Raw genomic sequence first — 27,785 nt, 5'->3', positions numbered from 1 at the left:
TCATCTTGCTTGGCCCATATTTGGTCTGACTCAGTGTCCTTCCCCTGGTGCGCGCATCTCTCAGACAAGATAGATTCCAAAGCGAAGGATTCTGGGAGGTTAGAGCAGGACATAGGGACTGGCGTCTCCTCCCTCCTTTTGGCCCCTCCCGAATTATCATCATACCTGGCCAAGGCAGGCAGTTTCGGTCAACGGTTCCCTAGCATTTCTGCAACCAGTTGCAATGATTAATATTCTACTCAATGTAATCATTCATATTCTAACCAATGACACTGGTCATCTGTAACATTCTAGTCACCTCTCTGTCAAAGGCACACACGTGCCCACAGAAAAGAGCTCATATAAAAGCCCTGTGACAGACAGCAACCACACAAGATGAAACAGAGCAGAACTGTGCCCTTGTCCAGCCCACCTCTCCTCCCCTGGGATCCACCAGTCTCGGCCAACCCACCCCAGGCCTGTCACTCTTCCCAGAGCAGCGTCTGAACCCCATGGAGTGCCTTCCACCTCCCCAGGGTCCCGCCCCTGTGGCTCTGTCCTGAGCCCCCAGGCCTTTTCTATCACTCTCTCTGTCAAGCAGGTGATTTTAAACCTCCATTCCTAAAAGACACATATTATATACTAAAAAAAAATGTTTTAAGTGCCTTGGGGTGTTTTGTTCCTCATTGTTTCATAAAAGTGACATTAATAGCCAGAGAAGAGCACTGCTGAGTGCAATTACAGAGGACGTTTCAGGTATGAAAGCTGTTTTGAGCCTGCTAATGTTTCCTAATTACAGGCCTTTTGGTAGCGAGGGAAAAAGATAAAGAGTGGGTGGGAGGCCCAGGGTGGGGGCTCTGACTTATCTCAGGGGGTTACCTGAAGAGGGCAGGGGAGGGGTGGGAAGGGGAGAGGGAGTGGGGAGGTCAGAGGCCCACCTGCTGGGAGGCAGGGCCCCTCCCAGAGGAGAAAGCAGTACTAATTCCTGGGTAACAGCTCAGGGAAAGGATACCACCCATGTCCTGAACTGTGAGAAAAACATTTTGGATACTGAACCTGAATTCAAGGAACCCCCAGCAACTCGAGCTGGGAGTTCCTTTGGAAGCCACCCTCTGGAGACACTGTAGCACTTCACTGGGAAAGAGGGTACAGCCTGGTTGTCAGCAGGAGAGCAGGCTGGATGTTATTAGCACTGGCACTTTCTAGCCACGTGACCAGAGGCAATTGAACAGCTGTTCTGTGCCTCAGTCTCCTCATCCGTACAACGGGGCTGTTGTGACGATTGATGCACGCCTGGCTGTAAAGCACATGGGGCCTGTGATACAGTGTTAGATTTCCTCTTTCGCTGCTGAGCACCTATCCAGTTCTCGGGTACCCACATCCCGATTCCTTCTGGGGAATTACTCCCGCCAGCCTGTCAGTCCAAGGCTTCCGGTGGGCTCAGCACAACACGGGGTTGGAACACAGGACCTGGGAGTACCACTCAGTACTTCCTGAATGCAGGGACTGGATCAGGGCAGGCACGGGAGTCAAACTGATCCAGTCAGGCCCATTCAGGGCTAATTCCAGGGCTTCTGCTGGGGGGACCAGGAGGAAGTGCTTGCGCTTCCCCAGGGGACATGGATGGATGTGGTTGTAGGGGCGGGAGCCTCTGCAGACTGCTTATTACCAAGAGGAGGCCCAGCATGGAGCCAACACCAGGGGAGTAGAGAGAGGAAAAATCGGGTGGGAAGAAAGAGAGAGACTGATCTAAGGAAGCGGACCAGCCACCCATGAAGCCACATCAGCCACTGGACCATTCATTTACATGAGCCAAGATACCTTCCTTAAGACTGACTTACGCTTTGCTGTCCCTGGCCACCAGGAAGCCCTGACTGATACAAAAGTGTGGCTCCCAGCAGTCAGCAGCCAGGTCCAACACCCCCAAGTCCCAGGCAGGGGTACCAGTCTGAGAAAGGATGAACAACTCTGTCCCGCTCTGCCTGCCTGCCACCGGCATGGCCGGAAATTCAAAAACCGTACAACTCCATTCACAGAATCATTTTGCCCAGAGTTAAATGTCTCTTGGATTTGCCTAATTTAGCTCAGACTTTTCTGTCTTAATTAGCATGATTGAGTCATCAAAGGAAGAAAAGAGAAAATCCAGACCTCCAGAGGGTGCGTACTACGCTAACACTTCCTGAGTGTTTACCCAGGAAAACTTTTTACCGACATGGTTTCATATATGGAACATTTCCCATCCTCGCTCTGCTGAGCAGAGGAGGAAACCAGGACTGAAGGAGTCTGCGTGACGGGCCCAAGATCACACAGCCAGGGAGCTGCCGAGCGGGAAGGGGAGCCGGATTATTTGATGTCAAGGCCTGATGCCTTCACTGCTGCTCCATAAATTTCTCACCCATCAGACCAGCTAAATTTCAATTGATTTTGCTTGGCCTTGGAACGAATGGGATGTTATTAGGGTGGATTTCTCTCCAGTGTGTGCTGTCCTTATTCCCAGGATGTGGGCAGCTGGTGAGGGTGCCTGGATCTGACAGACAAGGAGATGGGAGGCTGCCAGGAGGGGCCCCACGTGAACAAGGAGGGCTGTGAGGGAGGAAGATCCCAATGCACCGCTCTCGTGGGTGTGCATCCTGCGTGGGGAGTTAATTTATCAGACATAGGCATTCAGATGAAGGTTGTTCCCTTCACACTGGCCTCCCTGGAAGCTCTCTACTTAGTCCAATAATCCTCCCACCATTTAAGATTTTTCCAGAACTCTGGGGACTGCTTGCAGAGGCATAAGGTGAAATAAGCTCATTTAACTTCATACACACACACGTGCACACACACACACACATCACGTCACATAGAAATACACACATATATCACATAGAAATTCTCAGATGCACATATATACACAGACACACATATATACATACATGTACCTGGATACACACACGTGCAAACACATATATCATATCTATATATACACACAGACGCACAGACACATACCTATACACACATGCACACACACACGGAGCACACACCCAGCCTGCTCGTCCTGAAGGCTCATCAGGCTTGGCTCCAGATTCCTTTTCCATCTTTCTTCTATCAACCTCCCCCACTTCCCGTCGGCCGTTCTCCTTTGCCAATATTAAAGTAGAGAACAGAGCATGTCATGGGCCGGGAAGGTGGTTTCGAAGGGCAGCACAGATGGAGCTGGAGTCTGAAAGCCCGTGCAGTGTTCTTTGAAGATAACTCACGATCTGTAGATGGTCACACGGGGGCCACGCATCCCACAGACACAGAAACCTACACATACAGAGGTCACTGGCCGCCCACATGCAAATAGCCAGTGAGCCCTGGCAAAACTCTGTGAAAGTAGAAGGGCTTGCTTGGATTTCCAGCAAGCAAGCTGAAGAAGCCTCACTATCAGAGGGACCCAGGCTCACCTTCCTAATCCATCACAGCCAGTGTCTGAAAGCACCTGGGACCTTCTGGTGGGTGTCCTCGTCTCCTCTCTCATGCTCATCTCAGGAGAGGTGGCTCCATCTGCATCACTAATTAACTTCTTCAAAAAGATATGGACAGTCAATTGGGTATTGAGAGGCCTACAACAAGCATTTTACTGGGCTACAATAAACCTAAATTGAGCATCTCCTAAATTCAGAACCCTGGGTTGAAGATGCAGGGAAGTATCATGAATGCTTCAGTCCTTCCTCATTTATTTGGCCAACAGACATTTACTGGAGCCTGTCCTCTGCTGGACCAGTGCTGGGCACCAGGGACAGAGATGAAGCCACTCCATTCTCTGGCCGGTGGGAGAAAGCACACATCAACACAGGTTTATGGACAGTACGTTAGAAGTCAGCACCAAGCTCTCTGCTTTAAGAAGAGGGCCCCTACCACAGAATCCTGGTGGGGAGGGGCGTCCAGGAGGGCTCCCTGAGGGGAGGAGAATGGAGCTGATACTTGAGGGACAGAGAGTGATGCAAGGAGGGAGGGCAGTGGAAAAGGAAAATGGTGGAGAGGGCCAGGCAGCATCTAGGAACAGGCGCGGACTGCTAAGATGGACCATGCAACCACGGAGACTAGCACTTACTGAGCTCTGCCGGTGGCTGAGCACAGCACCGAGTGCTTGACCACGGGACCTCTCGGAGCTCCCCCACTGCCCAGAGCTCCTGAAATTGAAGGTCAGGACCCTTCTGGAGCAGGGCTGGAAACAAGGGTTTGGGAGAGGTAACTGAAGGCAGCCTGAGGGAGGAGGGTGAGGTCAGCAGGGTCATGGGTGAGGGTCCCAGGATGCCCTTTGATGGTACCTCAGCCCCTCCCTGGTATTTGTTACTTTAGAAATGTATTTGTTACTTTCTCCCTCTGCTCACCAGGTGGCCTCTGATTCCGGTTAAAACTAAAGGCTTTAAATTAAAGCTGCAATTGGATTATAAAGCAACATTTTGCCATTTGAGCAGAAATACTTTCTGCTTTTGACACGTAATATTATAATCCACTTTCCAGCAATATAGCTGAAAACAATTTGCGGGCTATGTGTGGGTGGGCAGTCCAACTCCTTCCCACATCTGGCAGTCCTCAAGTACAGGGGTGAAGATACCTACCGACCCCATAAAAGGAAGTCTCTTGGTCTCTCTCTGGGGAGCCCACCTAACAGACAGTGCACTGTGGATAGGGTTCATTGAAATGCCAGCTGTGCCCCCTGGCAGAATCACGGTGCCTCTTCTGGATGAGGCCAACCCAGTTCCCTGGAGACCCACAGGCTACCAGAACAATGTCCGCCCACCCTTCAACATCTTACGCATGCATGGTATCCTGACTGCAGGGACCATCTGAGGCCTTTGTCCCCTTTCTGGGGTTGGAGGGGCGATTTCCTCCCCCACTGGATCCCAAGAAGATGTGGACCACCCGCCCAGCCTCCTGGCTTCTCAAATGCCCAGCCCTGGCCCCACTCTCTGGACCCCTTCATCACCCAGAAGTATTCTGTTTGTCTTAAATCTAAGCCCTGACTCAAGGCCACAGCCTCTGGTCCTCCTCCAGTCTCACCAAGACCCTCAACTGGGCCCCCCATACTTTGTTACATGGTCAGTCCGTCCTGGCTTCACTCTTCTTCTCGTGGGGTCGATGCCACGCTGCAAGAGCCCACCCCCTGCTGCCAACGTCCTCAGCTCCTGACCCTCCGGACCCACCATTCTTTTTTTTTTTTTTGCGGTACGCGGGCCTCTCACTGCTGTGGCCTCTCCCACTGCGAAGCACAGGCTCCGGACGCGCAGGCTCAGCGGCCATGGCTCACGGGCCCAGCCGCTCCGCAGCATGTGGGATCTTCCCGGACCGGGGCACGAACCTGTGTCCCCTGCATCGGCAGGCGGAGTCTCAACCACTGCGCCACCAGGGAAGCCCCGGTCCCACCATTCTTGCACAAACATAACTCAGGATGACTCCGCCGCCAGGTACACCTGATCAGGGCCGTCACAAACACACGGCCTCGACCTCAGCCAGGCCCTTATTCCAGCCACATTCCTTCCAGACAAGTCTAGCCTCTCTCCAAGTCACCAGCAGTGGCACTTACTTCACACCTTTTCCTCCATCCTAAAACTTGCTACTCAAGACTCCCTACCTCGTTACTTGCGTAAAGCTATTAACAATGCCTGAAATTGTATGGTACTCAGTTCACAAGTGGGAAAACGAAGGTTCAGTGCAGTGGAGTAACTCACCCAACGTCACACAGCTAGTAAACATCAGAGCTGGGATTCAAGCCTGGCTGTCGTACTCTGGATTTAAGCATTCTCCCTTCTCCGACTCCCTGGCTCTCAATCCACTCTGTAGTGGTAGTGGCATGTGGGCAGGGAAAGTATTTTATCACACATTGTTTAAAATTTCTGGCCAATGCTTGTTGATAATAAAAATGAAAAAAGAAAAAAAAGAAAAGAAAAAGACTCCCCACCTCCACTCTCCAAACGTCCCCTCCAACCTCAGAGAGAAGATGGGAAGTTGAAAGACTTTTCTCTTTGATGGCTTCTGTCTCCAATCCTAAGCATGCCCATCTCTCTGAAGGCACCCGGTCACTGCACTGCCATTTCAACAGCAAAGGAGTCCCATGCCCTGAAAGGCACCCACGCCCACAGCCCCCCGTTCCCTCCACCCCCCACGCTCTGTATTCTCTCTCCTCATGAGCTGCTGCTTCCATATCCTCACCTCCCTCTGACCCTTCAACACCCTGATTTCTGGCTTCTGACCCCGGCCCCCTCTGAAGCCATCAGCACAGGTCACCAATAGAGTCCCTGTAACCAAGCCCAGTGGAAACTTTCAACACCCAGCAGCACTTTTGCCCCACTTCCTCCTTGATGCCTCCTCCCGTGAGAAGACCGCCTCTTGGTTTTCTCCTGCCTCCCAGGCCACTCCTTCTCATGCCCTTTTCAGGCTCCTTTTTCTCTATTTCACACTTCAGTCAGGTCACCCATCCCAAGTTCTCACCTCTTCTCCCTCCAGACACTCTCCCTGGGAGACTGCAGTCACCCCCTGGGCTCGCCTCCCACACGTGAGGCTGCCTTCTCATTCCCCTGCCCTGGAGTCACATGCTAATGGGCCCCTCCCCAGGGGTGCCCGGGGGCACCTCAGATTCATGAGCTCAGCCTCCTTCCACCAAGCGTGCCCCTCCTCCTTTGTCCTCATCTCCAGGAACGACACCATCAGCCCCCCACTCGCCCAAGTCAAGAACTGTCAACAAATAATACATTGAAATATACGTAGTGAACTAGGCGCCAGTGTCCAATGGTGAACGAATAGAGTCCAGGCCACCATGGAGACCACACTATGGCCAAAGTGGGGGAAGGGCGGAGATGGGTCCAATACTAACACAGAGAGATGTAAAATTTGCAGCTGTGTAAAGGGCTGTGAAGTAAAGCTCCCCGGCCCTGAGACGACCTGTGACGGAGGACCTAACATGGCTGGAGATGCAGGGAAGGTATCCCGAGGATGGGCCGAGTGAGCTGAGCCCTGAAGATGAAAGAGGAAAGTCAAGAATGGCTCTGGTTTCTGGCTAAGACGGCGTCCGTGTGTGCCAGTGGGGGAAGGAAAGGAGGGTGAATTCTGCTCGGGCCACGCTGAGCAGCCAATGAAAGACAGGGCAGGTGGATATGTGAGCTGGGCCAGGGACAAACTTGGGAGTCACCGGTGTGTTCACGGAATCAGAGGCAACTCTCCAGGGATGAGAACACAGGGAGGCAGGGCAAGAGCTTGGGTGAAAGTGTAGCCCTTTATCCGCCCTCTCGCCCGGGCCAAGGGCCTGCCTGACCCTCCGGCTGCTCGCCCTAAACCAGACAGGCTCAGAAGCTGCTCAGGGTGCCAGGAGAACTATCTGGATGTGTGTCCCTGGGAGGAGAGCAATGAGGGCAAGGCCGCCGAGCGTGGCTGGTAACCAGGGTAGGATAAGCAGAGAGCAGCCCAGCCAGCTGCTGTCTCTACAAGGCATCTCTTGACTTTGAATGTTTCCCTAAAGGACGATCTTCCTTGGGAAAGGAGATGAGAAGTTTAAAGAAGACAGGTGGTGCGTACAAAAATCAAGGGAAAAATGAACCATAAATCACATTGTTGCCTCGTGAGAAAACATGCAAACATTCAAGCGGCAACATCACTTGTAAAAGAGTGGCAAGTTCTTAATGTCCAGGCCACCTGAAGAGCTGCCACCTCGTCGGCTTTGCATAAAGTCCCTACTGGGAGCGGGAAGCGTTCCCCAGTGGCCCACAGTGTTCCCAGCAGGATTTGGACTTCGTCAGAGTGGGCAAGATGTGCCCCTGCTCCCACCCCTGCTTTGGGAAACACAGCTCACACCAGACTTTGCCCTCCTGCCCCAAGGCTTGATGCCTGCACCTAGGGCAGTGAAAGTGAGAAACCAGGGGAGAGGATGCGGGTGAAGCCACAGCCTGCCTCGGGCCCCGAATCCCAGTGTTCCTAAGGCAGAAGTGGGTGTGTTAGGACTGGCTGTGACGTGCACCCCAGGGTGCAGAGAGGCCCTGGGCTGGAGGTGACCAAAGGCAGGGAGGAGAGAGGAGGTGTGGGGCAGCTAAGGGGGCCTAGCACACCCCACCCCTGCCAGCTTCACCCCCTTGCTGGGATGAAGTGATCACGCACTCCTCCTGCCTTCTCCCTTCGTGATTAAGCCCCTCAGAGAGCCCATCACTGAAGCCAGGGATGCGAATCTCCTCCCTACTCTTCCCTCTGTCTCTTCTCCGCAGTCCATCCATTGCCAAATGCTGCCAATGCCTCCTGTTTAGCTTTGCTCCAACTGTCCTAAGTATCCCGTTTTGATTTGACGCTTCCGACCCATCTGAGACAGCTCAAAGAACCTCTTAAAGGCCTTTCTCTCAACTGTTCCCTACAATCCTGTCAGCAAGCATGACAAGATCCGTCCATTACCTATAGGATAAATGCAAACTGCTAGCTCAGCACGGCAGTCCCAGTTCCCCACCCTGTGCCCCAGCCAATCCACACCCCAGCCCAACCTCAGCACTTCCCACACCCTGCCCTGGTCCAGACACACAGACTTGCTCTTACATCTTTTCGTGACCCCATCCCTTTTAACCAGCTATTCCTCCTACTTGGAATATCTTTCCAGTTCCCCATTCACTACCTGTCGAACTCCTACTCCCTCTCCAAAACCCAGCTCGCGTGCACCTTCTCTATAAAGGCTTCATGTCTCCCTCTGAAGTGCCTCACTCCCAGCTCTGTGCCCACACCTGCCTGTCGACCTCTCCACTGCCACAAAGGAGACATGCATTTCAGCTCATTCATGAACATGGTGGATCCCACAGGAGGCCATGAGCTCCTCAAGGCTGTTTCATCTTTGTAGCTACAGGGTCTGGCCAGCTGCATGAGCACTGAACAAGTGAATACAGAACATCTCTCTAAGGGAATGTCAGGTGAAAGAGAACCTCGGCCCTTCTGAACTCCAGCTCCCCCTCATGCCCTTGCCTTTCTGCAGCCCCATGGGTGGCACGGATGTCTGCCCCATCACCACTGGCTTGAGAGCCCAGCTATTGGCAGCCACTGGCCCCAGTCCCACACAGGCCTTGGTCACCTGATGGTCTGTAACTCCACACCAGGGAGCAGCTCAGGTCTGAAGGCCCTGCTCCTGCCTCTCTGTGGATGGACCATGGACACAGCCATTCACGCCTATACTCCACGTCCCAAACGGGCAAGTCAGGCTCTGCTCCCACGACTACTCATCAGGATTGAAGGGTGGATGGTCTGAAACTCACCCCTGTTGCGGGATTGGCGGTCCAGCCCAGCTCTGCAGTAGCCGTCCTGGTGTCCATTAAAGTTTCTGCAGATCAAAAAAAGAAAAAAATGGTGAATCAGAAGGGTGACTGGACAGTGGCCCTTATGTTCTTGAAGTTACTTATGACTGTAAATATCAGTGATAGGAGCCCTGCCAAGCCCACGGCTCGGAGAAGGAAGAGGTCTGCTGGGAGGACGCAGCTCGTGGCAGAGCTAGGCGTAGACCTCAGGTGTCCTGATGCTAAGTCTCCACCTGAATGACCCCAAGCCACCTGGGTGGGGTGAAGTCATCTGCCTACTCATCACTTTAACCCTGAGACGCAGCTTCTTCCCACAGCACTCTACCTCCAGGGTCTTCCCAGGCCATGTTGACCCAGTAGCCAAACCTAATCCCTTCCTCAAGCCTTCCCCGGCCACCTCCTTCTTCCCTCTTCCTCTGTGCTCCTTCCCCACCCTCCAACCTCATCTGCCTGCCCTCCTTTCTCCCCACCCTTCTTCTCCGCCTCCCCTCAGGCCTCCCTGTTGACACTCTTGGCCGATTTCCCTTCAACCCCTCTGGCCCCAACACTCAGCCCTCCTGCAGGTCCCTTTGCCCCTGGGCCCAGATACATGGCCAGCCCCTTTCCCAAGACTCTGCTGCGGGCTCACACAGCTTTGGCAAAGCCCTTACTCCAAACATAAATGCACATCTCAGACCCCAAGGGCCTGCTTCCTGGTCACCAATCCCTCTGGCCAGTAAGGGAAAGACAGACAGCCTGACTTGGCTGTGAGCTCCCAGGGGCCACCAGGGTGGCTACAGTACACACGCTGAGATCACTGGGCACCATGTAGTGATCACAGAGCTGGTGTTTATCAGACCTGTTTTCTGGCAGTTAGCAGTAAAGTGTCCTGAAGACGGGGCAGCTTTTTCTTTTCCTTTCTTTCCTTTTGAATCTATTATTGACTTCTGTCAGCCCCACCTCTCAAGTGAAACTCCTCCCCAAAGGCTGATAAGAGCTCTGATCAGCAAATCCAAAAGCCCCTTTGTTTGGTTTGTTTTGTTTTTTTAACAGCTTTATTGAGGTAGAAATCACATGCAATAAACTGCGCATAACTAAAGCATACAATTTGTAAGTTTTGAGTGGGAGAAACTTGGTTTTGATAACCACCACCACAAGCAAGATAATAAACGTATCTGTCATTCCCAGAAGTTACCTGTCCCTCTGTAATCCCTCCTTCCCTCCTACCCCTGCCCCACCCTGTCACTGTGCCCAGGCAATGACTGATCCGCTTTCTGTCACTATAGGTTAGCTGGCATTTTCTAGAATTTTACATCCATGGAATCATACAGTATATTCTGTTTTCTTAACCTGGCTTCTTTCACTCAACACAGTTGTTTTTAAGATTCATCATGTTTGTGTGTAACAATAGTTCATTCTTTTTTATCACCAAGTAATATTCCATTGTATGGAGAGACTGCATTTTGTCTACTGTTCACCTGTTATTTCCAGTTTGGGGCTGTTACATGAGAGTTCCAGTTCCTCCACATCCTCACCAACACTTGGCAGCATCAGTCATTTTTAATTTTGGCCATTTTAACAGATGTGCAGTGGTATCTCACTGTGGTTTTAATTTTCATTTCCTTAATAAAGAATGATGTTAAACAGCTTTTCACACGATTTTTTGTCATCTGTATCTTTCTTAGTGAAGCATCTGCTTAATCTTTCCATTTTTAAATTGGGTTGCTTGTTTCCTTATTGTTGAGTTTGGTAACTTTTTTTTTTTTTAATTTATTTGGCTACGTCAGGTCTTAGTTGTGGCACACGGGATCTTCGTTGCAGCATGCAGGATCTTTCACTACAGCAGGCGGGCTCTTTGTTGTGGTGCGCGGTCTTAGTTGCCCCACAGCATGTGAGATCTTAGTTCCCCGGCCAGGGATCGAACCCGCGTCACTTGCATTGGAAGGCAGATTCTTAACCACTGGACCACCAGGGAATGCCTGGTAACTTCTTTATATCTTCTGGATACAAGTCCTTTATCAGACGTACGCTCTGCAAATATTTTCTCCCACTCTATGGCTTATCTTTTCGTCCCTTTAACAGCATCTTTCAAAAAGCAGAAGTTTTAAATTTTGGAGAAGTCTATTTTTTCCATTTTTTCTTTTATGGTTTGGTGTCATATCTAAGAAATCTTTGCCTAACCCAAGACCACAAAGACTTTTCTCCTACTTAGGTCTATGATCTATTTTGAGTTAATTTTTGCATAAGGTGGGAGCTCTGAGTCAAATATACATTTTTTTTTTCTTTTCACGTGGGTATCCAGTGTTCCAGAGGGACACCTTTTAAAATCACACAATGGGGCTGTTTAGGCTAGTGGAGGTGTCTTATGCACTTGAATTTCCCAGGGCATGTATCAAAGGACCAGGCACAGCACGCCCTAGCTGCACAGGTGCTCAACAAACACAGGCACAGGAAATAGACATGACGTGTTGTTTTGGTTTCTCCCTCTTCTGTTTCCTTTTCTCCTGAACATCCTTCCCGCTGTGAACATCCATTCACTGCTCAGTGCTTCAGGCAGGAGATGGGAGGTACGAAGGCAGAAGGCAGAGTCTTGGTTGGGCCCCTTGGAAAATAGGCATAAACCAAAGGTTTGGGAAGAAACCCACCCTATGGGCAGGATGGAAGGGGTGAAAATAGAGTGATAAACGAGGAGCTGCGCTGAGCAAAAGGGTCCCCTACACTCTCGTCTCCAAGTGCTCAATCCCAGAAAAGGGATAGAGGAAGTCTGTCCAGGTGACAGGGCCTTAGACACCCAGCATCCCAGCCTGGAGTGACCCCACCAGGCTGACATGGCACAGACGGAGCAGAGGAAGCCTTTGAGTCAGAACGGGTCTAATGAAGGGAACCCAGAACCACCCAGTGGTGACCTGCCTAGACTATACACAAGGGTCAGATGGAGTCCAGGGTGTCCCAATGCATGCCGGGGTGGATGGGCGCTAACAGGTCAGTGAGGCACCTCCCGCACAACCTGACGCTATACAGCCCGCCTGCAACCTAGACAGCTTTTCTGCCACCCCAGTGGAAGGGGGGCTCACACTGCAAACGGAGGGGAGTAAAGCAAATAAAGTGAGCTGGATTTTCTTGCCCATTTGAGTTTGGAACTGGATTGAGAGCCATGCCCCGTGCATATCTGAAGGAAGGGAAGCACTGTAGCAGACTGCTCCAGTTTGTTCTCTCCTCCGATTCTTCCAACAGCTGGGGAGGCAGATCCCTGCATGGAGCAGCCCTCCCTCTCTCCACTTCACAGCACTAATAATGATCATAATGACACACCAAATTTACATAATACACTTCTCAGAAGGCACTCCATGATGTCCTGTAGAAATTCATCTCCATGATTAAAATGCCTTCGCCAGGTGGGCCTGAAGCAGGAGTCACTGAACCCATTTGGCAGGGTTGGGGACTAGGGCACAGAAAGGTGCAGTGCCTCCCGCTGGGTCACACAGCCTCCCATCCTGATGCCGACAGCCCCAAATCTCAGCTTGCTGCTCACCAGGCAGACCTGGGCGTCCAGTGGCTCTGCTGTGGCCCTGGAATGGAAGTCCTTGCTCATAACGCCAAGAAGCCACAAAAGCCCCCAGGATAAGGCATAATGCGATAATAATGTATATCGTGGCACTCCCCAAACTCAGGATCATGTTGGAGTGCAGTAAACAGGCAGAGGACATGGGTGGGGAGGAAACTAGAGTCCAGAATCAGAAGTAAGAATCCTCCTTCACTCCTCAATCTTCCAAGGACTGGTTTGTTCTGTTAACCCCAGGAATACAATCTAAGAGTCCATGATATTCATAGTTACCTGCTCAAGGGCTGTAATTGAATCTGTTTCTAAATAATGTTTTCCATCCACCCTCTTGGACAGAAGTTGCAGCAAGAGGAATCCATTTCTCTGCATCCTGCCCGCGTGGAGACAAAAGACCACAAAACCGTAAACCATCCACTTGGTATGATTAAGGGCAGTTTCTTTTCTGGCACAGAGTGCTCCTGATTACGGCATTACACTCTGGTGGGGGCTGAATTAAAGTGATCTGAGGAGGTTTACATCTCCCTGGAGAAGAAGAGAGTACTCATTTGCATTTATAAAGCATATTGAGAGTTCTGGCAGAAAGTTATGATGGAAGCACAATTAAATATTTACCATCACTTCTACTCTCAAACAGTGGCATGGGGACCAAACCAGCTGGAGGCGCACGTGCTGTTGTCAGATCCGATGCCTTCAGGGGACATGACTCTGGGACTCCCACCCACCGCCAGCTTCTGCTCTCTGGGAGCTCACTGCCCACGGGACGAAAGCTGGGGAGGGCACACAGAAGGCAGAGAGGGCGCTGGTATGGGCAGACAGACAGGGTCCGGGTCCCCCTCCCTCTCTCTCTCCCCCTACCTCCATCCTCACTTGCAGAACGGGGCCAGTTAGTGCTCAGGACCATGGATGGACTGCATGACACAAAGCACCGCAAAACAAATGCTTTTATTGTTATAACTTAATCACTCCAAGCTTCTGTTTCTTAGCTATGAAAAGAATCTAACGATCGTTACCTGTAAAATACGTATATCTGGAAGAATCAATGATCGTGGATATCTACGGATATCTCATCTATCTCCTTCCTTGTAAAGACCAAGGAGTAACACGTGGAGGATACAGCAGTGAATCAGAGCAGTGGATCCCCTGGAGGGACTCATGGCCCAGTTCAGGGAGAGATAAGAAACAAATTTCCACTAGACATCCTATTCTGGCTGAAGCCATGAGAAGAAGACTGAGAAACTCAAGAGAATGGACACAATTCTTCTCCATATGGGGAGTCAGTGGACCCGTCCCAAAAGGGAGACTCACGCTGTGTGTGGGCAAAAGCAATGCTGTGGTCTCCTGGATAAGGGTGGGCCATGGTGGGAGGCAAGAATGGAGAGGTCCACCTGGTACCTGGGCAGAGATGGCAGAGTGACTGCCAGAGCAACCAGGAGGGAGCAGAGACAGGTCAATTGGAACGAAGTGGGAGCCGTCCCAAGTCTAAGGGGCGGGGGTGAGGAAGACTGAGCCAGAGGGGAGGGGAGGCCCCGTGGGGAGACAGAAGGGGGTCTCTGGCAAGAGCCGGCCAGACTGGCAAGACGCCGGAAAGGCTTGGGCACGTGAGCAGCCTGGCAGAGAGACCCCATTTTCCCAGGGAACGATTTCCCTACAGGGGTTTCAATATGGAAACCAACCACACGGGGCCGCCGCCCGAGGGTCCAGGTGGAGGGGGCAGGTCTGAGCCCCCTGCTACGGGGAAGAGGCAGCTGCCGTCCGACTCTCAGACGGCTCCTGTTTCTGCATGGATTGGCACGTTGGGATGTATTGACATTTGGGGTGAATTAGATGTCCATCACGGTGAAAGAGAGCTAAATGAATCCTCTCCTTACCATTCTGTCACTGTTTTGGGAGAGACATTAATCAGACATTCAGCTGAAAATATTTACAACGTCCTTCCATGGTGGTCATAATATACAACAACATACACAGATGGAATGGGGGCTTCCAGGCCTTCTCTGAGCAGTGCCTCATGTGTATTTGATAAGGCAAATCCACGGACCTTCCAAGCAGGGAAGGACCAGCGCAGCTGTTCTGTCACTGCCCTGTTCAGCCCTCCGTGACCCACAGAGCTCCTGAAACCCAGGAGCCACAGCACAGAGTTGCTTCATGAGTCCATGTCCTATCAGGTAAATGCCAGAAGTTGGGTGTCAGCCCCCTGCAGCCCACCCTCTCCCTCAGCCTTCACAGTGCAGTCGGGATCATTGGAAGAGGGCTGAAACGCAGTGGCATAAAGGGGTGCTGGTACCCATTCAACAAAGGTTGTCCAAGTCACTCCCACAGGCCAGGTGGGCACTGTGTGGGCACCAGAGACAAAGCAGAGAAAGAAAGACACCCCAGCCCTCAGGGAGCTTGCAGGCAAGTGGGAAAACAAATTAATCCAGTAAGCACACAGCCAAACCTGCAATTACAGCCTTGGTGAATGGCAGGAAGAGTGATCCCAGGGACAGTTGTGAAGACTGAGTAAAATGACAGGTGTATGGAGCCTGGCACACAGCTGACACTTCCTGCTTCCTTCCCCAGCCCCCGGCTGACGGAAGCACAGGGACTGCCCCCTTTACACACGTGTACACACACACACACACACACACACACACACACACACACACACGCTCATACACACATGCACATTCCCGTCCCAGGATTGAGCTCATACTTGCAGGAATAGGACATGTAGTAAGTAGTCTCCCCCACCCCAAATCCAGAGCGTGCCGGTACCCACGATGTTCTGAGCAGCCCTGACCACGGTGTGGTACTCAGCCTTTCCATGGGATCCCCATGCTGCCCTCCAGACCTGGACTCATCACAGAGAACCTGAGCACTTGGAGCTCACATCCTCCAGCCACCACCCCAGGCTTCTCAGTGGCCCCCACTCCTGGCCCTGCTCCATCCATCACCACAGCCTGCCAAGGACTCCAGCCCAGCCTTGCTGCAGAGGCCTCGTGGGGCTCTTTCCCCAGACCTTCCCTGGGGCTGTGTCCTGTCTTCACATACCCCGCTCACTGGGCACAGACTCCTCAGGGGGTCTGCTGCCCCCGCAATCTTCAGCCCCTGACACAGGGTTCCAGAACCAATAGCTGCTAAGCCCCAACGTCACACCTGCCCAGACCTCCTACTGCCAGTTCAGGCCAGACTCCCTGTAATCTCAGCCCCATCCTTCTGAATAGGCCTCAAATCACCTCCCTGGACCAGAGGAGGGAAAGCCTTGCTGGCTCTGGGTCTGGGGATGATTCTGGTTGAGTGTGAACTGTGAAGGGCACCAGCTAGCCTCAGGGGCTTATGTTCTGGCACAATTGGGCCCCGGGCCCTGCACAGCTATGAAAGACTGAAGTGATAAAGTATTCCAAGCAAGCCTTTCACATCCCATCCCACATGTCCACCCATCCAAAGCTTCTTCACACTTGCCCCCCTCCACGCTTTCCCACTGCCCTTCCCTGGAACCCATATGTGAAACCTCAGAGGCATTTAGCTTTGATTCCTTGTTCTCCCTCAGTCCATCATCAAATCACTCACCATGCCACAGTGACTCTTGCGTCTTCTTCACTGTGTATTCCTTTCCAGTCTCGGCAACGTATCCGAGTCTAGGGCATCAGCCCTGCACAGTGGGACCACAGCAACCACCTCCTAGCTGGTGTCTCAGCAGAAGCCCCCAGCTGCACCACTCTCCACACAGCTGCCCAGTTCAGCTCTTGCTGTCAATGTAAATGGTTCAAAGGCAATACGGCCACACCAAGCAAGGGCCTAGAGAATCTCAGGTCCTCTGATCACCCAGTGATGTCACCCCCAAGAATTAGTCCGAAGGAAATAATTCCAAAAGAAAAGAAAACAAAAGGTTCTATTTCGTGAAGATGTTCATTACAGCATTATTTAGAATATGAGAACACTAGAAGCAGCATAGGGGAAGGAAGTGAAGGATGGCGTGCTCATATTCTTGCTCCTGGAGTGTTATGAGGATAATGTCACAGCATCAGGATGCCGGCAATTAAACACAGAGCTGTGTCTGCACCACAGATGCAACTCTGGAAACAGTGCTTCAATAGAGTAAAATGGCACCATGAGTACAAAGACCAGAAAGCAAAGTACAAGGGCTGATGGGTCAGGGATGTCGGTTTTACTATTACTTACATCCTTACTACTACTGTGCTGTTTTAGAAGACACATGTTCAGAAATAGAAATTTAACCCACCTTCTAAAAATACCTCTTTCATCCCACCTCACTCCCCTACTTTATGATTTTCAAAATCTCTCCACTATTCCAAGATATGCCACAAACTTCTGGCCTCCATGAACCTCCTGTTCCAAGCCAGTCTTTTCCAAATTGATCTTCAATTTCCCAAAGGAGACCCATCACCTCTCATCCCTGCACTTGCGCTCAGGCAGGTCCTCCTGCCTGGAATGGCTTCTTCCTCTTCTCTACCTGAAATCTGGTTTGCATCTTTCCTCCCCAAGTGCTTTGTAAGTACCGTGAGAAGGTAGAGCTGTGACTTATATCCCACAGAGTTTGATCAGATGTCTCATGCAGCAGAAATGTTCCATCAGCTCTGGAGACCTGGGTTCAAGTCCCAGCTCCAGAACTGACAAGCAAATCAAGTCACCTCTGAGCATCAAAGTCTGATTTTCACGGAGAGGGGCATCTCTCCTGCATCCACGAGCCAGGGAGACCAGACCCAGAAAGATGCTCTGTATCTTCTTAAGAACACTCATTGGAATAACATTTATTTACTGTCTCTGCCAAGTGTGAAATGCTAGGTCAAGAGAAGCTGTTATTACATAAGTCTCCATTGACTCACGTGTAATAGTGGCCAGCAAGGAAGAGAAACAAGCCTGAGTAAATGAATAAGCCAGTCCAGCCCATCTGCTGAATGACTGACTGATTGAATGAGTAGGAACAGGCACTTAAATTATAAATACAAACTGTGAAATTTGCTCTTTTAAAGAACACACATTAGCCCAGAGCTCCCCACCACACCCTTTTCCTTCTGTTGCTTTTATTTTCCAAGGTGCAGTTCATTATCATAAATAGAAAGAAGCCACAGCTTAGATGGATCATAGCATAGAAATATGCTTCCAGGAGCCAGCAGGGGCTCTGGTTCCCACATGGCAGAGCCCATGAACAAGCCTGCAAGGCCCAGACACACAGCCCTGCTTTCTCTCCCTCCCAGGGCTCGGGCAAGCGAGGCTCCCGGGGAGCAGACCACAGCATGGAGACGTGACATGGTCTGTTCAGCTAGGGAGCTGGAAGGGGCTGGGGACAAGCCTCAGAAGGGCTTCTTTCTCTGCCCAGCCCAGCTCAGACTTGGTACCTGCCTTGGGAGGGTCCCTGTCCTCTCTGGCCTCAGCGGGTCACTTCTGGCCCCCTGTCCCTAGGGTGATCTCTAAGAAACATGGCAAGAAACCAAAATGAACCTCTGGAGCCTGGGTGGACCCCTCTGCCTCCTGAATCCCCAGGTCTGGCTTGGTCTTTTGGTGACTTAGCAGTGCATACACCTGTCCCCTGCAAATGCTTTTCACTAATAAAATATAAAAATTGCTTCAGGAGATGTATTAGTTTCCTAGCACTGCTATAGCAAAAGTACACAATTTGGGTGGCTTCGGAAACAGAAATGTTTTGTCTCACAGCTCTGGAGGCTGAGTCCAAAATCAGGGTGTCTGCAGGGCCATGCTCCCTCTGAAACCTGTAGGGGAGAATCCTTCCTTGCCTCTTCTAGTTTCTGGGGTCTTAATGGCGATCTTGGGCGTTCCTTGCCTTGCAGCTGCATCATTCCAATCTGTGCCTTCAGGGTCACAGGGTGTCCCCCGTGTGTCTCTGTCTTCACAGGGCCATCTTATAAGACATCAGTCCTATTGGGTTAGGGGCCCACCCTGCTTCAGTATGTATGACCTCATCTTAACTAACTATATCCACAATGACCCTATTTCCATGTAAGGTCATATGGTAAGCCACTGGGGGTTAGGGCCTCAGTATATCTTTTCTTCTGAGGGGACACAAGTGAACTCATAACAGGAGGGTAGGATGCCAGGAAATATGGCTGTCGGGTTTCCTCCAGCAAATACTCGGCCTTGCGCTGGGAGCTTAGGAGACTCAGACACAAAGAAAGCCAGGTGCCTCCTTCGAAGACCCCATTCTAGCAGGCGATGGGAGGGCTTCATTAGCTGCTCCAGGTCTGCTCACCCACCCCCCACTGCTTACCTGGAGGCAGGCCTTCATAGACACATGGACTGGGCCCCCTGCTATGGAGCCTGGGGGGGTGGTGGGAGGGAAAGGCTTCGGGGGGGTGGGACAGTATCCCCAGCTGCCCCCTGCTGAGCTGCAGAGGGGGGTGGTCCTCTCCTACTGCCTGATCTTGTTCACAGGGCCCCTCCACTCATCCTTCAGGCCTAGGCTGGTACAAGCTCCCCACTGCTGCGAGTCCCTAAGTGTTTTGCCATCCTTGTCGCCTTTCTTTAACTTTGTGCAAACCTTTGCAAACAGTCCCCTCGTTCATCTCCACCCATCACCTCTTTGGACTGCGTCACATCTGTTTCTGGGTCCCTGGGGATACGCAGGGCCTCGGTCCGTAGCCCCCGGTTGGCAGCACCTCGTCTCCTGTGCCCTCCCCGCGTCGCACACGGGAGGCAGCCACCCGCCAGCCTGGCCTGTCCTGACCGCACTGAGCTCGGATCAGACCGACCTGGGTGTGAGTCCCAGCCCCACGCTCTCCAGCTGTACAACCTTGAGCAAGTCACCTAGACCCCTAACCTCATGCTCAGCCACCCTCATTAAATGAGGGTAGTAATGCACACGTCACAAGGCAGTCGGCGGAGCCAGGGAAGTAAGTGTCACCAGACACTTATTGCACAAGTGCTTGACAAGCAGAAGTTGGTCTGCTAGCAGTAGGCACTGTCATGCCCCGTGTCTGGTCCTGGTGTGGGCAGTAGACTCTCTCACAGGCCTAAGGTCCCTAGCTGTGCCCTATGAGATGGTCCAGCTACTGGATCTCGGACCCTGAGGCCCACGCTGAAGGGTGGGTTTTGGTCCCCCCTCACCCCAGCCCACCCTGGCAGCCTTGGTTGATTGAAAAGCCTCAGCCCTCCAGCCACACTCTAATTTCTCCTCAGGCCCCCACCCAGCCACCAAGGGACACTTGTCGTAGCCCGCTTCACCCCACGGACCCCTGGCATGGGGGAGCTGGCGCCCAATGCCTCTCCCGCAGGCTGCCTCTAAAGACCAGGGTCCCAGCGCCCTGGTGTTCGTGCAGAGCTTGCGAGGCTGGCGTGTGTGGGCTCCAGCCATGGTTCTGCTCTGGGTGAACGGGCCACACTCCAGACCCAGTGCCCCCGACACTGCCCTCTTCTGCACACGGCTCCCCATCCCAAGGTGGGGCATGGGCTCTGCAGCCAGGGGTCAGCTGGCTGTCTGCAGCTTCCAGCAGCCAGGCTTGGGGGCCACAGCCTCTCTCTTGGGCTGGACGCAGAAACATTCTGGATTAACTGAAGATGAATGTCCGTGTAAGGGCCCTGGACTGGGATAGGGACTCATCATGGCCTGTGGAGGGCGGGTGGGAGAGAGTAGTGGATTTATACATCACACACGCCCCACGGCCTGTCTTGTTCGTGAGGCAGTGGGCTCCAGCAGCCCTGGCTCCAGAGAGCATGGGTCCCCTCAGTCAGGTGCTTCGTGGCTTCCTTCTTCAAAACTATGGTTGAAGAATCACTGGTTTGGGAGTGATGGTGCTAGGCAGTGGTTTTCTTGCCCACCTACTGTCATAGGTGCCACCTTGGGAGGTCACCAAGAACTGAAGGCAAGAGTCTTTCCTTGCACCCAGAGAACTTCGGGAAGAGACCAGGAAGCAGCTCAACTACTCTTCGCCCAGCCCCTCACGCCCCTGCACTCATCCTGCATGGCTTCCCGCCTCCATAGGGCTCCCCGATGGAGGAGGGGGCCTGGGGTGCAAGGACTGATAGCTGTTCTCCAACAAAGGAGAAGCCCTGAACAAGCGAGACTAAACACAGGAGCCAGGAAAAGGAGAGACTGAAAGCCTTCATTTTGGGCCCCAAATGCCCAACAGCCCGTCTTTCTTCTGCCCGATTCCTTCGTCTGCCTTCTGTTCCTTCTATCTCAGCTCCCTTTCCCATTCTGATACCTGTATTCCCTGATCCTTCAAGATGACCAGACACCCTCTCAAATCCAAGTGCACCCCTCTTACGTCTGAAAGTACCACACAGCCAGAGAACCAAGAAGAAAAGTGAGTCTCAGCACTCCTGCCTCTCCGGTCTTCTCCAGCATCGAACACCTGAAGGCAGAAGCCAAACCGGCCAGGTCGTGTTGGTGGGCACAGGTGAGGCGGGCCTCCGAGGCTGCCCTCCAGCCCAGGCATGACCTCCGGCAGCACCAGCTACGCCCAGGCCATCAGGCATCAGGGGGGCCCTCAACCAGCCCCGCAGCAGAGCTTTTGCCCAAAGCCCTCACCTCCTCCTGACCCAGCTTCTTCCCCAACACCATCTAGCAGCAAGGAGAGAAAAGAGAACCGCATAGGAGTGCTCTGGTCCAGGGACACCCTTTAAATCATCGTCCCGGCACGCTGATGACGCAGGCCTGGCCGGGACCCCACTGCTCCGTGCTCCACCTATTTGCATTTTTGTGGGGAGAGTCAAAGACCCATTAAGACTGTGAGGAATCCGGCATTTTCCAGTCTCCCAGCGCCATGAATTCTAAGGGAGATTAAATCCTTTTGCCCCGCCCACTCTGACAGACCCGTGAGTTGGCGCCAGTGGCACACAGGTAAGAATCATGCAGAGTAAGCGCGGCGCTCTGATCCTCATGGGCGCGAGGAGAGAGAGCCTCTCGCTTTCTGGGGGATGCTGGCACCCAAGGGGCATCAATCACCCTGGAGAGCAGCGGGGAGGAGAGGCCGCACGCCCATGCAAAATGACTCTCTGCAGCCCTAATGAAGGCCGGCGATGGATGGCCACCCGGGCTCGTTAATCAGAAGAAGCACGCTGCCGTCTGCCCACCCCCACCCCCCCGCGCCCCGCCGCCAGGCCCTCCTGCGCCCTCATCCTGGATTGATCTGTGGCACAGTGACTCTCAGATGTCTCTGCGCCTAGGGCCCCTGCAGGCACCAGTAGCAGCCACAGAGCCAGGGGCCCCCCGGGGGAGGGCTGTGGTAGGGGCCTGGGGATGTGCAAAGGGGCAGGGCAACCAGTCAGAGCAGGAAGGAGCGGCGGCTAGCAGGCAGGCCTTGGCCTTCTCGTGGACACATCCTAGACCAGACTGGGGCTGCTGAGTCCCAAGGGGCCACCAGAGCTGAAATGACCCCTTGGGGTCGCTCCGCAGCGCACCTCCCACCACATGCATGGCAATCTCCTTCCAGGGGTGTGCAATCCTCGGCATGGCCCTGCAGAGGCTGCTGCTGTCTCATGGCACCGTTCTCCTGGCATCCAGCCTTCATGCCCAGCCGCCCGCCGCCCCCCCCCCCCCCCCCCCAGAGAGCCAGGCGCCATCCAGAAAGGCCCAGAGTGATCAGCCAGCCACCCTATCGTTCTCCACCCAAGGAGACTGGGTGGAGAGGGTCCAGGCTCACATCACATGCTGATGGCAGGGCCAGGCCTACTCCCCAGGTCCACCGTCTCCTGGTCTGTTCCCTCTGACAAGCTTACGTGGAGACAGCCTCCCTTCTCCACGTCTCACTTTAGCTGCTTGTTAAGTGGCAACAATTGCATAAAATGTCTCCTCTGTAGCTGAGGGTGCTGTCCTAAGGCTTGGTGTGGATGGGTGGCTTCTGGGTTGTGATGTGGCATTTATCCAGCCCCCAGAGCCTCACAGCTCTGGGAGTGTGACAGTTCCGGCCCTGGGGGCTTTTAGGCACCAGACGGCCCCCTGCCCTCCCTTTCTGTGGCAGAGGGCAGGTGAGGTACTCCCGGCCAGGGCGGGAGAGAAGCAGGACTCTGTGGCCACCAGGCCTGCCAGCCCCCAGCTGTGGAAACCCAGCAGGACCCCTCGAAGGCTAACAAGGGAGCTTTGCTTGGGGCCTCAATATCTCTGGAGACATTTCTGCACAAAGGCATGCATTGCAGGTGTTTGCAAGGCTTGGGAAGGACACTAATGGCATCGAGGTTGTCTGGGGTCTTAGGAAACGCAGGATGCCAGGAGGCAGTCAGTGCTACTGATTGGGAAACACAAGTAGAAGTCTTCCCGGGGCGCTCTCCAGGTGTCTTGGTGATGCTGGAGCATTCTCAGGAGCAGGAATGACAGGCTGGCCCTGACAAGGAGAGGCACAATGGCAAAAGGTCCATTCCTGGGGGCAGGAGGCATCCGTGGAGTTACAAGAGCTGCACTGGAGGGGCCTTGGGCATCACGCCATTGGCCACCACACCGCTCAGCTACAGGAGGCCAGAACTGTGACCTCGCAGACAGGAGGGAGCCATTCCCCTGGCAGGTTCCTTTCATGGGCTCTGCTACTGGGGGCCTGTTCGCTCCCTCTACCACCATGCAGATGACAGCGGTCATGGGGTGCAGGAGGGCAGGATCAGAGCCAGGACACACAGGCCATCACAAGCAGTTAAAGATCCACCCCACAGAACAGGGGGAAGGACGAAAGGCAGAGAATGACTGAGGCTGCCCTGAGGGTACAAGGTGAGGCATGGGATAGAATGGGTGGCTTCAACCATCAGGGAGGCTCCTGGAGGAGGAGTGATGGGGCCTCCCCCTTGCAGCCTGAAGCCTTTGAATCTGGGGCCTGATTCACATAGCAGGGCTGGCCACATCAGTGGGTTCCCTATTTATCTGTGGCCACAGGCGAGGCAGAGAGGATCCACGGAGGAGACTGACATCACTCACACAGCCTACAAGCCACTGCGGCCAGGGAACCACCAGAGGAGCAGCCCAGAACTCAGGCCCTACAGAGCTGGAGCGCCTGTGAGGGGTGGCCTACATCCTCGGGTGCAGGAGGAGAGCAAGGGCTGGGCGGCCAGGCAGGCTTCCGGAGAGGATGAGAGGGACTGTGGCCGGGCCTCGGAGAGCTGGAGGGATGTGGTGGGGTGGAGGGTCGGGTGTGATGAGAACAGATTCTCTACCAGAGGCTCTTGTGTGAGAGGTAGCAGAAGCACAGTTCCTGGTCTCTGACAACAGGAAGTCGGGGCCTCTGGAAATCTCCTCCTCCTGTTAGGGGCTAGAAGCTCATGGGAAGGGTCGCTCGTGGACTTGGCCTTGCATTCTTCCCACTGGGGTGGGGCAAAAGTTTCCTTGAGGGGCTGGAACCTCAAGATTCTCCATGGTGGTTTTCTGGCCAAGAGAACAGACTTCTAGAAAAATCAGGCCTGCATTTCTCCTCCTTTTGAACTGAGAAAAGATTAAGTTCAGTGGCCCGGGATCTGGAGCTCTGTTCCCTGCCCTCCAGCTTGGACTGATGACCAGTCCAGACCTCATCTGCCCACTCCACTTCCTGCCTATCCAAACGCAGTCAGGGACTGGGACCAAATCCAGGCACTGCTCTCAATTCAGAACCTCTCAAGGGGTAAAAAGCTGCAGAGACTTGGTGCATTCCTCCTCCCCAAGCTTCAGCCTCTGATCCAGCACCCTCACCAATCGGCCATTCAATGTCTGCTTGCATACCACCCAAGACGAGGCACTCACTACCTGTCCAGATGGGCCATTTTCTTGTCAGATAGTCCAAACTGTCAGAGGCTTGGCTCCTGGGATTTCCTTCTTTGGCCCTTGCTGTGCCCCAAAAGGGTCCCCACAGAAACAACTGCTCCCCTTTCTTCACGGCAGCCCTTCAGAGTATGAGGGGCAGGACCTTCTGAGTTTCCTCTCTTCCAGTCCCACACTCCTGGCTCCATTAGCTGTCCTTCCAGCCCTACCACCTCTGACGGTTTCCCAGCATCACAGGAGAGAGAAGGGGGCTGTCACTGCCCCAGTGGGCACATTCTACCTCTCTCCTCATCTCCCTGTAGATCCCCTTAAGAATCCCACCAAGCATGCCAGGGTCTCCCTGGGAGAAAGGAGGCTCCTCAGAGCTCTGAATCCATCGCCAGCTCCCCCTCCTCCCTGCCTTCTCCCCCCTCCTCCCTCTTTGTGCTGTTGTTGCTGCTTAACAGGGTATCTCTGGGATGGATAGTGTGTTCAGCTCTGGCTGGGAATACATCTGGCCTTTCCCAGCCCCGCCCTTGTCCTCACGGAGCTGGTGGAGGTCTAGGGAGAACTGGGCCCAGAAAATGGGTCAGTGGAATCACTTGAGAACTCACAAAAGCCCTCCACGTAGTGCAGAGTGACAGGCACAGAGAAGAAACCCCTGCCCTGCGTGCTGCCCACGTGGGATGCTGTGGGGGCCTGGGAGCCCTGAGCATAGAGGCTGGAGCCCTGGGCCCTGGGCCTGAGAGAGCCGACGGGAAGGGTCGGAGGTCACAGAGCTGCAGAGTCCCAGGGGCTTGATGTGGTCCCCGCCTCACGCAGTCACTGGGGGTATCAGCACCTCCATCCCTGACACACTGGGGCCTCTGGATGGGTATACAGAAGGCCCCACATCCTGTGTTTAGATTCTGAGAGATGAGAGCTTGTCAACAGGAAGACACTCCAGGCTTCCTAAGGGTGGGAAATGTGCCTGGAGGGTCAGACACTGAACACGGGCCCCTCCGTGTCTGCTGTGAGGACGGGGGAATGGATCAGCGACCAAATCAGTGAGGGAACGAGACCCTAGCAGGGCCACCGACTCTGGCCTACAGCATCTCAGGGGAGGCAGCTTATCTGGAACACACTGGTCCCTAACTCTGGAGCAGGAGACCCTGACTTTAAGGGCAGCAACACGTTGGATGCCTGCAGAAGGAGGCCAAATTCTGGCACACGGGAGGGGAGAGCGCAGGTGAGGCAGGTGTGGGCATGGATGACGACCATTCTTCGCTTTCCCAACTGGTGAAATGTGGACAGGTTCCAAGACTTCTATTAATTTTCAAATTGAATAATACAACCAAGGGTACAATCTTTCTTGTAAAATGTCTATTCTCTTTACCTTCTCATTAGTACTACTGGCTGGCTTTCTTGGGAAGGAAGGTGCCACCTTTTCCCCACTTCATAAGAGTTACTCTAATGGACATACACAATATAATGATGATAAATGGCAAATAGCAAAGCAACTGTGTCCCTCCTGGCAGGTCCCCTGGTGCTGTGATTCAAGTTCACATCTCAGCAAAATGACATGGAACTTCTACAACAGTCAAAACTCAGTGTTAAATTTGGGAACGGTCAGAGACAATGAGCTGTGTTTTCTTTATGTTTCACTAAGGTCCTTGGGCCCGCCTACCCTTCCTTTAGAAAAATGATGCCCAGCTTTACTTACCAGCAGAGGTAAACACACACCTGCCTCCTTCAGAGGACCCCGGCCTTGTCAGCCATGCTGTAGCTAGGAGAGCACTGGAGTTGAAGTCGCAAGACATGGGTTCTAACCAGGCTGTGTACATAAGAGCAGTGTGGCCTGGGCAACCCACACAAACTCGCTGAGCCCCAGATTTCTCACAGGTAACATGGGTGCAATATATCTGCTTCTTAAGGAAATATGAAGATCAAATGAAATGCTATTTGTAGAGTGTCTATTACTATTCCTAGCCCATAATAACAACTCATCAATATTATCTATTATTATTTCTAAACAGTTGGATTAAAAAAATATGCTTTTTATGAAGGGTGTAGGTCTGTGTCTAGACTCTTTTTTTTTTTTTGGCATGTGGATGTCTGGTTTTTCCAGCACCATGTTTTGAAGAGACTATCTGTGCTCCATTTTATTACCTTTGTTCCTTTATCAAAGATCAGCAGACTATCTTTATGTGGGTCTATTCCTGGGTTCTCTGTTATGTTCCATTGATCTATTTCTCTATTCTTTTTGTCAATATCACAGTCTCGATTACTGTAGCTTTATAGTAAGTCTTGAAGTTGGGTAATGTCAATTCTCCAATTTTGTTCTTCTCCTTCAACATTGTGTTGGCTATTCTGGGTGTTTTGCCTCTCCATATAAATATTAGAATCATTTTGTCAATATCCACAAAGTACTTGCTGGGATTTTGATTGGGATTACATTGAATCTATGATCAAGTTGGGAAGAACAGACATCTTGGCAATATTGAGTTTTCCTATCCATGAACATAGAACATCTCTCCATTTATTTAGTTCTTCTTTGACTTCATTCATCAGTTTTATAGTTTTTCCTTCTATAGTTCTTGTACATATTTTGTTAGATTTATACACAACTATTTCATTTTGGGCAGTGCCAACGTATGCTTTTTATAAATAGTCCTTTTCTAGCTTTTAGAGTCTATAAATGTCTTCACAAACATTATCACATTTCAGAAGACCATTATGAGATAAGCATTAGCCCTACACAAACTCTCTGAGCCCCAGCTTGAGATCTTATTACACAAACTGGACATAATACCATCAGTTGAATGGGTCTTAGCTTGCATTCCCCCAGATCTATACAGGTGATACGCCGTCTTGGCTGGGGAGAAACATAGCTCTAGGGGAAGTCCTCCAGCCCAGCCCAGGAGTACACCCTCCCAGGTGGTCTTAGTTTACCACTGACCCTCAGGAGCTGGGCTGCTAGGATGTGTACTACAATCACCTATGCTGGCAGCTGGCCAACTTTCTATAAAGGTCCAGATAGTAATTATTTTAGGATTCAAGGGCTATAAGGTCTCTGTTGCAGCTATTCAACTCTGCCATTGCCACTGCAGCCTGAAAATAGCCTGCAGGCTACTGTTTGTGCATCCCTTGTCCAGACAGGCAAGGGTTCTGGCATGGACAAATGTGCTACCAAAATTTGTTCAGCGATATTTAAATGTTTTCTTATAATTTTTGATCAACTAACTCATTATTTTAGCATACAATAATAACATATCTTTCTAGCCATTACTATAACTACAGACTTCCACAGAAGGCTTTGTGACCTGCAGAACACCAGAAAGACACCAGCGGGGAC

At 52.5% G+C, this 27,785-nt stretch overlaps 1 protein-coding gene across 1 annotated transcript in view; it reads right to left on the bottom strand.

The window, feature by feature from the left end:
* EPHB1 (EPH receptor B1) overlaps positions 1-27,785 on the bottom strand; it is a 428,446-nt gene that overhangs the window by 281,982 nt on the left and 118,679 nt on the right. The window contains exon 2 of the mRNA XM_065876076.1: positions 9,225-9,289. Coding sequence (XP_065732148.1) covers positions 9,225-9,289 — 65 coding nt within the window. The remainder of the gene's footprint in view (positions 1-9,224; positions 9,290-27,785) is intronic.

The sequence above is a fragment of the Phocoena phocoena genome, chromosome 4 (assembly GCF_963924675.1).
Source record: "Phocoena phocoena chromosome 4, mPhoPho1.1, whole genome shotgun sequence".
NCBI classification, from domain to species: Eukaryota; Metazoa; Chordata; class Mammalia; order Artiodactyla; family Phocoenidae; genus Phocoena; species Phocoena phocoena.
The sequence above is the reverse complement of the archived record's forward strand: the minus strand, read 5'-3'. Positions and strand labels throughout refer to the sequence as shown.